This window comes from Tursiops truncatus, chromosome 4, assembly GCF_011762595.2.
Source record: "Tursiops truncatus isolate mTurTru1 chromosome 4, mTurTru1.mat.Y, whole genome shotgun sequence".
In the NCBI taxonomy this organism is placed as follows: Eukaryota; Metazoa; Chordata; class Mammalia; order Artiodactyla; family Delphinidae; genus Tursiops; species Tursiops truncatus.
Window position 1 is genome coordinate 130198823 of NC_047037.1, and position 12787 is coordinate 130211609.

The window sequence follows — 12787 nt, forward strand, 5'->3', positions numbered from 1 at the left end:
CCTGCAAAAAGGAGAACCCAAACACAGTAAGATAAGCAAACTGAGAAGACAGAAAAACACACAGCAGATGAAGGAGCAAGATAAAAACCCACCAGACCTAACAAATGAAGAGGAAATAGGCAGTCTACCTGAAAAAGAATTCAGAATAATGATAGTAAAGATGATCCAAAATCTTGGAAATAGAATAGACAAATTGCAAGAAACATTTAACAAGGACCTACAAGAACTAAAAAAGAAACAAGCAATGATGAATAACACAATAAATGAAATTAAAAATACTCTAGAAGAGATCAATACCAGAATAATTGAGGCAGAAGAACGGATAAGTGACCTGGAAGATAAAATAGTGGAAATAACTACTGCAGAGCAGAATAAAGAAAAAAGAATGAAAAGAACTGAAGACACTCTCAGAAACCTCTGGGACAACATTAAATACACCAACATTCGAATTATAGGGATTCCAGAAGAAGAAGAGAAAAAGAAAGGTACTGAGAAAATATTTGAAGAGATTATAGTTGAAAACTTTCCTAATATGGGAAATGAAATAGTTAATCAAGTGCAGGAAGCACAGAGAGTCCCATACAGGATAAATCCAAGGAGAAACACGCCAAGACACATATTAATGAAACTGTCAAAAATTAAATACAAAGAACACATATTAAAATCAGCAAGGGAAAAACAGCAAATAACACAAAAGGGAATCCCCATAAGGTTAACAGCTGATCTTTCAGCAGAAACTCTGCAAGCCAGAAGGGACTGGCAGGGCATATTTAAAGTGATGAAGGAGAAAAACCTGCAACCAAGATTACTCTACCCTGCAAGGACCTCATTCAGATTGGATGGAGAAATTAAAACCTTTACAGGGAAGCAAAAGCTGAGAGAGTTCAGCACCACCAAACCAGCTTTACAACAAATGCTAAAGGAACTTCTCTAGGCAAGAAACACAAGAGAAGGAAATGACCTACAATAACAAACCCAAATCAATTAAGAAAATGGGAATAGGAACATACATATCAATAATTAACTTAAATGTAAATGGACTAAATGCTCCCACCAAAAGACACAGACTGGCTGAATGGATACAAAAACAAGACCCATATATATTGCTGTCTACAAGAGACCCACTTCAGACCTAGAGACACATACAGACTGAAAGTGAGGGGATAGAAAAAATATTCCATGCAAATGGAAAGAAAAGGAAAGCTGGAGTAGAAATTTTCATCAGACAAAACAGATTTTAAAATAAGGACTATTAGAAGAGACAAAGAAGGACACTACATAATGATCAAGGGATCTATCCAAGAAGATAAAACAATTGTAAATATTTACGCACCCAACATAGGAGCACCTCAATACATAAGGCAAATACTAACAGCCATAAATGGGGAAATCGACAGTAACACATTCATAGTAAGGGACTTTAACACCCCACTTTCACAAATGGACAGATCATCCAAAATGAAAATAAATAAGGGAAAACAAGCTTTAAATGATACATTAAACAAGATGGACTTAAGTGATATTTATAGGATATTCCATCCAAAAACAACAGAATACACATTTTGCTCAAGTGCTCATGGAATATTCTCCAGGATAGATCATATCTTGGGTCACAAATCAAGCCTTGGTAAATTTAAGGGAATTGAAATCGTATCAAGTATCTTTTCCGACCACAGTGCTGAGACTAGATATCAATTACAGGAAAAGATCTGTAAAAAATATAAACACATGGAGGCTAAACAATACACTACTTTATAACGAAGTGATCACTGAAGAAATCAAAGAGGAAATCAAAAAATACCTAGAAACAAATGACAATGGAGACATGACAACCCAAAACTTATGTGATGCAGCAAAAGCAGTTCTAAGAGGGAATTTATAGCAATACAATCCTACCTTAAGAAACAGGAAACATCTCGAAAAAACAACCTAAACTTGCACCTAAAGCAATTAGAGAAAGAAGAACAAAAAAACCACAAAGTTAGCAGAAGGAAAGAAATCATAAAGATCAGATCAGATATAAATGAAAAAGAAATGAAGGAAATGATAGCAAAGATCAATAAAACTAAAAGCTGGTTCTTTGAGAAGATAAACAAAATTGATAAACCATTAGCCAGACTCATCAAGAAAAATAGGTAGAAGACTCAAATCAATAGAAATAGAAATGACAAAGGAGAAGTAACAACTGACACTGCAGAAATACAAAAGATCATGAGAGATTAATACAAGCAACTCTATGCCAATAAAATGGACCACCTGGAAGAAATGGACAAATTCTTAGAAAAGCACAACCTGCCAAAACTGAATCAGGAAGAAATAAAAATATGAAGACCAATCACAAGCACTGAAATTGAAACTGTGATTAAAAATCTTCCAACAAACAAAAGCCCAGGACCATATGGCTTCACAGGTAAATTCTATCAAACATTTAGAGAAGAGCTAACACCTATCCTTCTCAAACTCTTCCAAAATATAGCAGGAAGAGGAACACTCCCAAACTCATTCTATGAGGCCACCATCACCCTGATACCCAAATCAGACAAAGATGTTACAAAGAAAGAAAACTACAAGCTAATATCACTGATGAACATAGATGCAAAAGTCCTCAATAAAATACTAGCAAACAGAACCCAACAACACATTAAAAGGATCATACAACAAGATCAAGTGGGGTTTATTCCAGGAATGCAAGGATTCTCCAATATATGCAAATTAATAAATGCGATACACCATTTTAACAAACTGAAGGAGAAAAACCTTATGGTTATCTCAATAGATGCAGAGAAAGCTTTCAACAAAATTCAACACCCATTTATGATAAAAACCCTGCAGAAAGTAGGCATAGAGGGAACTTTCCTCAACATAATAAAGGCCATAGATGACAAACCAACAGCCAACATTGTCCTCAATGTTGAAAACCTGAAACCGTTTCCACTAAGATCAAGAACAAGCCAAGGTGGCCCACTCTCACCACTCTTATTCAACATAGTTATGGAAGTTTTAGCCACAGCAATCAGAGAAGAAAGGGAAACAAAAGGTATCCAAATGGGAAAAGAAGAAGTAAAGCTGTCACTGCTTGCAGCTTATATTGATACTATACATAGAGAATCCTAAAGATGCTACCAGAAAACTACTAGAGCTAATCAATGAATTTGATAAAGTACCAAGATACAAAATTAATGCACAGAAATCTCTGGCATTCCTATACACTAATGATGAAAAATCTGAAAGTGAAATTAAGAAAAGAGTCCCATTTACCATTGCAACAAAAAGAATAAAATATCTAGGAATAAACATACCTAAGGAGACAAAAACCTGTATGGAGAAAATTACAAGACACTGATGAAAGAAATTAAAGATGATATGAATAGATGGAGGGATATACCATGTTCTTGGATTGGAAGAATCAACATTGTGAAAATGACTCTACTACCCAAAGGAATCTACAGATTCAATGCGATCCCTATCAAACTACCACGGGCATTTTTCACAGAAGTAGAACAAAAAATTTCACAATTTGTATGGAAACACAGAAGACCCCAAATAGCCAAAGCAATCTTGAGAATGAAAAACGGAGCTGGAGGAATCAGGCTCCCTGACTTCAGACTATACTACAAAGCTACAGTAATCAAGACAGTAAAGTACTAGCACAAAACCAGATATATAGATCAATGGAACAGGATAGAAAGCCCAGAGATAAACCCATGCACATATGGTCACCTTATCTTTGATAAAGGAGGCAGGAAGGTACAGTGGAGAAAGGACAGCCTCTTCAATAAGTGGTGCTGGGAAAACTGGACAGGTACATGTAAAAGTATGAAATTAGATAACTCCCTAACACCATACACAAAAATACGCTCAAAATGGATTAAAGACCTAAATTTAAGGCCAAAAACTATCAAAATCTTAGAGGAAAACATAGGCAGAACACTCTATGACACAAATCACAGCAAGATCCTTTTTGACCCACCTCCTAGAGAAATCAAAATAAAAACAAAAATAAACAAATGGGACCTAATGAAACTTCAAATCTTTTGCACAGCAAAGGAAGCCATAAACAAGACCAAAAGCAACCCTCAGAATGGGAGAAAATATTTACAAATGAAGCAACTGACAAAAGATTAATCTTCATAATTTACAAGCAGCTCATGCAGCTCAATAACAAAAAAGCAAACAACCCAATCCAAAAATGGACAGAAGACCTAAATAGACATTTCTCCAAAGAAGATATACAGACTGCCAACAAACACATGAAAAAATGCTCAACATCATTAATCATTAGAGAAATGCAAATCAAAACTACAGTGAGATATCATCTCACACCAGTCAGAATGGCCATCATCAAAAAATCTAGAAACAATAAATGCTGGAGAGGGTGTGGAGAAAAGGGAACACTCTTGCACTGCTGGTGGGTATGTGAATTGGTACAGCCACTATGGAGAACAGTATGGAGGTTCCTTAAAAAACTACAAATAGAACTACCATATGACCCAGCAATCCCACTACTGGGCACATACCCTGAGTAAACCATAATTCAAAAAGAGTCATGTACCAAAATGTTCATTGCAGCTCTATTTACAATAGCCAGGAGATAGAAACAGCCTAAGTGTCCGTCATCAGATGAATGGATAAAGAAGATGTGGCACATATATACAATGGAATATTACTCAGCCATATAAAGAAATGAAATTGAGCTATTTGTAATGTAGTGGATGGACCTAAAGTCTGTCATGCAGAGTGAAGTAAGTCAGAAAGAGAAAGACAAATACCATATGTTAACACATATATATGGAATTTAAGAAAAAAAAATGTCATGAAGAGCCTAGGGGTAATACAGGAATAAAGACACAGATCTACTAGAGAATGGACTTGAGGATATGGGGAGGGGAAAGCGTAAGCTGTGACAAAGCGGGAGAGTGGCATGGACATATATACACTACCAAACGTAAAATAGATAGCTAGTGGGAAGCAGCCACATAGCACAGGGAGATCAGCTCGGTGCTTTGTGACCACCTAGATCGATGGGATAGGGCGGGTGGGAGAGAGGGAGATGCAAGAGGGAAGAGATATGGGGATATATGTATAACTGATTCACTTTGTTATAAAGCAGAAACTAACACACCATTGTAAAGCAATTATACGCCAATAAAGATGTAAAAAAACAAAAAAAAAGGTGGGGAAGGACCCCAGGGCCATCCAGATGTGTCTCTCAAGTAACTATAAAAGCTCTAATATAATAAACTACACCTTAAATAAAGTATGCTTTTAAAATAAAATAAATTTTTTAAAAAGTCGGTAATTACCTGGGGTGAATGCTATGTTAATTCACTTGATTTTGGTAATCATTTCACAATGTATGTACATATCAAACATCCTGTTGTACACCTTAAATATATAAAAATTTTTTTGTCAATTATACCTCAATTAAACTGGGGAAAAAAATTTATTTCTGAATCATACCTCAGATATACCAAGTAGAATTCTTTGGCGTGAGGCCCAAGAATTTACATTTTAAGCCACCTGCCCAGGTGATGTTCCTGCATACCATAACTTCAGAAACACTGACTTAGATGTTTTCTGTGGTCTCTTCAAGCACAAATTTTTTATAACTCAGTCATCATTCTAGAACAGTCATACAGTTTCTAACCTCAATATGACCCTCTAATTCGTGAAAAAAAAAAAAAAAACCCTTTTCTTATGCTATTCAAACCTGCATGTTTGGTTAAGTTACAGTTCTCAGCATGCATCAACCTGCGGCTGCTAGAAAGTTTCAAACTGGATATTTTACTGGTTATAACGATAGTCTACTGGAAAACAATCTACTAAGTCAATTCTTAAACAAGTTGCCTTTTGAATTTTTTTTAAACAGATATTTGTTGGATGAAATATGGTGCAGAAAATACTGTTTTCTAAAATGATTTCTCCAAATAGCCTTTACATTTATAACTAAGGCGAAAACTGTGCAGCATGCCACATGCAGACACTCAATAGAAGAGCAGAGTTAAGCCAAATCCTGCTGTCACCATGAATATTTGTACCCTACATAAAATGTTTTCAACAAGAGGATTGAGACATTATTGACTTGGCTTATAAAAAGAATACTCTTCTCTCTAAAAGAACACAGAGAAAGGCTGAGATATCTTCAGGTCTATGAAAAGGGGCTCTTTTAAGAGTAAAATTCACTACCTGGTATTGATTCTACAAAGATTAAGAAGCTTTACCTCGTTGTTTCTAAACTGGTGCTTCTAAGCTGTAAAGTAGATACTGTAGGTGGTTTGAGATAAGGGATTTATCCTTCCCCTAAAAGACTCTCAAGACTCCTAAAATATATCTCTAGCTATTCTAGATGTCCCAGAATCCTTAAATAGGGGACATAGCATTTTATTCTACAATCCTTAGTCCCTGGGAGAAGAAACATAGTGGGTTTCCTTTGCACTAATATAGAAATAAGTGAAATCGTCCACCAATGTTCCGTTCTCTTGCAGAGGAGCAGAAGTGGTGAGACGGTACAGCAAGCACTGAATGGTGTGCCATTGGCACCAGAATTGGAGGTGGATGTCACAGAGTTAAAGGAAGGTTAAGATAGAATTTTTTTTAATCATAAGCAAACCCCTCTTGCCTGCTTATCACAAAAGATCAAGGATTATTTGCTTTCTCACTGCTTCTAACACGCACATGAGAAAAATAAATCCACTTCCCTCCCCACTCAATGTACCAAAAAATATGCTCACCAAATGTACCCACCAAAAAAGGAATGTACCCACCAAAAAAGAAAACTCCTCTCAGGTAGGAATATTATGATGGTTAAGACAAGTTTATTGAGAATTTGACAGACACTTCCACAACTTGATGATGACAAACATCATGAGCTTGGTGAAAAATTCAAAAGTAATACATGTTTGGGTGTCAAGTGTCTGCAAATGTCCCCACAAACATCATCCAGGGAAGGCAGCTGGAGGCATCAAGTGGCTTCTCATTTTCTTCCCTTGAGACTCTGGTGCTAGGTCTGAAAAGCAGTGACTGGGAGGTTGATGAGCACATGAGGACCTGGAATTATTCCTCTCAGCCTTGGGAGAGAAGGTTCCATGCTTCAGGTATTTCAGAAAATCAATAGAGAGCAGATGGCCAGAATCTTCTGTAGTCGAAAGCCCCACACCCATTGTAGCCATAGCCAAAACCATAGCCCACTGGGGAGTGGGTGCTGACGTAGCCACAGCCAACACTATACCCCAGGGGGTAGCTGTAGCTGCCCCAGTAGCATCCTGGGAAGACAGTGCTGGAGAAGTTGTTATAGCACATGGTGTCTGGAGTTGGGGGCCTAGATAGCAGTAGAATGCGTTTCCTCAGTATGATGGATTCCCTTCTCTCCATCCTTCTTTATATACCCTGGCTGTGGGGTGTGGTGAAAAACACAAGGGGTCATTTTCATTGACACCTGTTTGCTTCACAAATAGCTCATTAGTTTGTTTTGCTTGCTTAAGACATCTTTACACTTGCTTAAGAAATTTCTCATGTGATAGAACACAGGGGCAGGATTCCTTCAAATAAATTGTGTCCCTTCATTTAAAATACGCATTGCAGAGACTTCAAAGCACTGGGTCTTGTAGGTCCTAGATACAAGCGTCTGCGAGCAGGCATTACAATACCAAGAAATTTTCTGAGGTTGTTAACTGTCATTCAGTCCTCTTGCTCTTTGAACGTCCATACCACACAGCTGGAATTCAAAAAATATGTGTTGAATAAATTAATAAATGAAATAACAAATACATAATAAGACTGCCTCAAAATGGAGATATTTCTTAGTATTCACCTGATTAAAGAATTTTTTGCAGTATGCAAGATAAATGCCAAAGAGTTCATTGGAAAGACTCCTTTTTTCGCCTTTATCTATAGCTACCCTGTTTACAAAACTGGATAAAATTTTAATTTTAATTATAGTACCTGCCTGAACTATATTTAACATCACATTTCTAAACCACTGCCTGAACTAATTATCTTGTAATTATTAAAAAAAAATGGAGCTTGTGGATTGATCCTAGAAATAAATTGTCAAATATCATCTGTTGGTCTAATATGCTTTTCAAAGTAAATGTTGAAAATAATAACAGGATAAAAACAGAAATATTAATGGGAAATTTTACCTTAAAATGTAAACTATTTTTTTCCATTAGATCTAATAAGACCAGATTATCTAACAAATGTGATGATCTTGTAAAGAGCCAGATGACAATATTAAATCAAAGTTATTTCATTTTTAGAATGATTATGCACCCCAGGATTGGGAAAAAAAATCATTCCTCTCTCTAAATGGAAATTTAGTCCTCAAATATGAATTAAAGGAGGAATAAGATTGATCAAACCCATCTTGGGTCATGCAAGACTTAAAAAATTATTCTCAGATACCTGCATTAATATTCCTTGGAATGGCACTTAAGAGAAAATTTACAGAAAATACAGCAAAAGAGGACATATGGCACAGAAATAAAAAGACACAGAACTGCAAGGAATCATTCTTAGAAAGGCACAGAACAGATACATATGACATACTAGCCCCCAAATTTTTACTTTAGATTTCAGACGTAAATTTCCTTCCTGTTACTAGCAGCTAAGACCTAAATTTCTGGAGGCATATAGAGGTCACAGGCTGACTCCAAGGACAAGGTGAGACACTTGGAAAAATGCACAGCTGTGACAGTGTTTCAACCACTAATTGGTTAATTATAACAGAGGTATTTTTGAAAATACACTGTGTTCTTGCGGCATCCTTGCTCATGAACAAAGCTGTATGGCCACCTAGGGTGATTCAGCATTTAAAATTCAAACACTTCATGTGACTTATAGCTAAATAAGACCAGGAAATTACAATTAGCTTCACTCACAAAATATAAAGGCATTCAACAGCAGATCCTTCTCTAAAAATCATAGAATAATTTATGTCTTATTTCTGCCGTCATCACATTGCCCTGCTCCATAAAGAAAAAAACTGGTAATATTTGAAAAAAGAAAAATTGAAAAAAAATAGCATCATACAATGGAAAGAAAAAAGATTGAGTTAATGTTAAAATTCAGTTATGATGCTCTGTTTAAATAAATTCCCCCTCTCACTTGCCTACCCAATCAAACAATATGCTAGCTTTGCCCTGCAGGGCACAATACCCAACTCTGTATCTGAGTAGTAATGGTGAATAAAAATTAAAATATGTTGTCTTTTTAAAAACTTAAGTCGTATTTACAAAGAACATTCTTAATTTTCTCTAGAAATTCTGCAGAAAATCATAACACAAGAAAATTTTAGGGAAATACATGATTTATCAAGTTATTTAAAAACAAAATAGGTAGCTAGCTTAATTTTACACTGGGTCTATGAAAGCTTTATTATAGTATAGGTTTATCTAGATGCAGGTGTTGTAGAGCCTGAAGTTTATACAATGTTGAGAAGCCTCTTGATGAAAAACAGTAAACATAAAAGTATAAAATTCAGTACAAAAATAAACATTTGTTAAAATGATAAATCACAAATTTAAACACTAATAAAAGTCACAAATATTATAAACTTTTGAAAAAATGTTCTTACTACATAACTGCCTGACACGCTTCTATAATATTTTTCCATAGACAAGCTTTGGGCTCCACCATTTTGAATTTTTTCCTCCACTACTCATTCTACACTGGATGCCATGGGGCTAATACATACTGAGATGTGATTCTGGTCCTGCACATTCATGTCACAAATTCTGGGTGAATTGGTAGAGTAGATGGGAGAGAATTCTTGGAAGCCATCACCATACATGGATGGCTAGCCTAATTAGACACAGAAGTAACTGCAAACCACATAAATCTATCTCCCATATCCAAATTCAACTTCTCCTTAGCTAGATCCCAGAAAGGTCCGTGGTCTCTCTAATGCCTTCCAACCTGAGGGGAAGTGTGATTGTAGGGAACCCCAGGTGGAAAGCAACAGCGGGCTAAACCAATTGCTGTTAAAATGTCTTACTTTTGTGAGTTTCTCAAGAAACTAGGGTCATGTGACATGGAGGTTTGAAAAACAGAAAAATATTATATTCTCACATATGAAATGACATGGTATTGAACTAATCATTGTTGGGTATTTATTGGTTTAGATAAAGTTCATGACCCTTTATCTTTTAATAACAATGTTAAGATGTTATTTAATAAATAATCTGATTTCTTCTTTCATATTTCTTTGATTTCAAATAAAATGTGACATGGATAAAGATAGGGAAAATTTGATTTTCTACAATGGAGCAAGAATGTGTTGTGTACAGATCATAGAAATAGAGTCAATTCCAGTGTGCACAATAAAACAGTTCTTGTCTTTTCAGCTTCAGATATAAAGTTTCCAGCTTCAAGATATTATAATTCATTAAAAATGAGAGAGAAATTACAAGGGAATGTTTTAAATGAATTTTAGAATATACATCAGTGTTACTCTATAATATAAAAATTATATTTCATTCTTTTCATTTATTCTTACAAATATTTATTGAGCATCTCCTATATTCCAGGCATGTTGTTAGGTGCTAGAAATCTAAAGACAAATTGGAAATGGTAATTAAATGGAAAAAGATAAATAAATGAAAATGCAATGTTATATGTTCTACCCTGGAAGTCCACACTGCCCTCTTGTAGACTTCAGGGGGTGAAACAGAGAGTGGACAACTCTACGTGATGTAGGGGGTAATGTCCATGGAAAGCTTCATTATGAAAGGGGTATATATTTGAACTGGGTCTTGAAAATGGACATCAGTTAGGAAGATAGTGGATTTAGAGGATATTCCAGAAAGAAGTGTTTGAAGCAAAGTCTTAACAGTGTTATATAGTACAATGCCTTCCAAGAGACATTGATAATTCAATGGGGCCGTAGCCTTGCATGTGACAGAAGAATTAGTGGAAGTTGGAGCTGGAGAGACAGTCAGGGGACATATGAGACTGTGCGTTTTGTGGAGGAAAAGGGAGCCACTCGTACACTAAGCTAGGGTTGGCATAATCAGTTCTGCATTTTAGAGAGATCACTACCCTGACAGGGTGGAGGATGAATTAGAAGTGGGAAACCCTGGAGGTATGAAAACCAGGTTTAAAATTGTATACTTTAGGGATTATTTTGGCTACAAGTAACCAAAAAAAACAAAACAAAAACAAAAAACAAAATGAGCTGAAAGTTGCTAAATGAAAAGAGTTTATTTTTCACAAATAATGGAAAATGAGAACATAAGAAATTCCAGGTTGCTCCAGGACTTGACAACGTCAGGGTTCAGAGGTGTGATTCTCTATCTACTCATGGCTGCAGAATCACTGCAGCAGGTCAATGCTTCAGATTCGTTCACATCAACATCTAAAAATAGAGGAGTAAAAAAAAAGGACTTCTCTCAAAGCTCCTTTTCATTGTGCAATGAGCAGGAATTCATTTCATATTTGTCTTCCAATGGATTTCTTTTATGTCCCATTGTCCAGAATTGAATCATATCCCAGGGTTGAACTACAAGGGAAGCTAGAAAAGTGTGTATTGGGCACTTTCTGCCTGTATCATGTGAAGCAGGTTCTGGCAACCTAGAAGAAGGAGGAGGAATAGTCACTGAGATTGATAATCAGTTACACAAAAGCCACTTCACTAACTAGGTGACAGTATTAGCAAGGGGATGAATTTAAGAATTGTTAGGGAGGTAGATTTAACAAGTGGGTTAACAACCATCTATCAGGATCATATCTCTACCAGGAATTCTGACGCAAGACATCCGTGGAAGACACTGTGAGAAGGAATACCAAAGGGCAGTGCTTCTCAATCATTCTCCCCTTATGGCATCAAAGTACATACACATCTTTAGGATACAGTGGGATAATCTGACAAGACTCACTGGGAAGAGACAGCCATCCTGGGAGCTCTGGAACCCCAGGTCCTGTCCAGATCAGCTGGGGGATTAAGATTAGCAACATTCTGGCACACCTGTAATTCAGTGTTGAGGTCCTCCAATTGGAAGGCTCTGTAAGATATTTGGGACAATTAGAGATAATAAAATAGCCAGTAGAGACATCTAATCATTGCTGCAAGAAGAAAATAAAGAAAATATTCACGCTTCCAGAATGTAAAGTTATCCCAAGGAGGATGCTTGCTTAGACCCTTGATTTAAAATCCTCCTAATGCCTTTGGGTTACTATTATCTGGTAATCAGATACTGAGACCCTCAAAATATGACTTCCTTTCAGGTAATTTACTAACTTGCATACAAAATTTAATTATTGTTGTCTAGGGCCTCATATTCAGAAATTGCATCTGGTTTTGGGTATGAAATTAAGATTTACACCCACGCAGTGAGGTGATACCATCTGAATAATAAGAATCTCGACACCTAGGAGTCACCCTTGACACCCCCTCCCCTGCATTTGCAAATACAATCTGTCACAAAGTGCTGTCACTTTTACCTTCTAACACTCTCTTAGATCCATTAATTTCTATCAATGTCCACTTCACTACTCTATTTCTTATTGTTTCCTAATGCTACAAATTACCACAAACTTGGTGACTAAAAAAGACACAAATTTATTATCACAAGTTCCAAGAGTCAGAAGTCTGAAATTAAAGTGTTGGCATGGCCAGTTCCGTCTGAAAGCTCTGAGGGGAGAACCTGTTTTCTGGCCTTTTTCAGCTTCTGTAGGTGGCCTGCATTCTTTGGCCAGTGACCACTTCCTTTCATCACTCCAATCTCTCACTTCTATGGTCTCGTCTCTTACTACTGACTCTGACCCTCCTGCCCACCTCTTATAAGAACCC

The 12787-nt window shown here is 36.3% G+C and overlaps 1 protein-coding gene across 1 annotated transcript; it reads right to left on the reverse strand.

Moving 5' to 3' along the window:
• Positions 1-7107: 7107 nt before the first annotated feature.
• KRTAP8-1 (keratin associated protein 8-1) lies at positions 7108-7371 on the reverse strand. The gene has a single exon (XM_004330429.2). The coding sequence runs from the start codon at positions 7369-7371 to the stop codon at positions 7108-7110; it is 264 nt and encodes an 87-aa protein (XP_004330477.2).
• Between the last annotated feature and the right edge of the window lie 5416 nt (positions 7372-12787).

What these genes read in the sequence shown, in the direction of transcription:
- KRTAP8-1 (XM_004330429.2), bottom strand. Translation starts at nt 7,371, where the DNA reads ATGGAGAGAAGGGAATCCATCATACTGAGGAAACGCATTCTACTGCTA.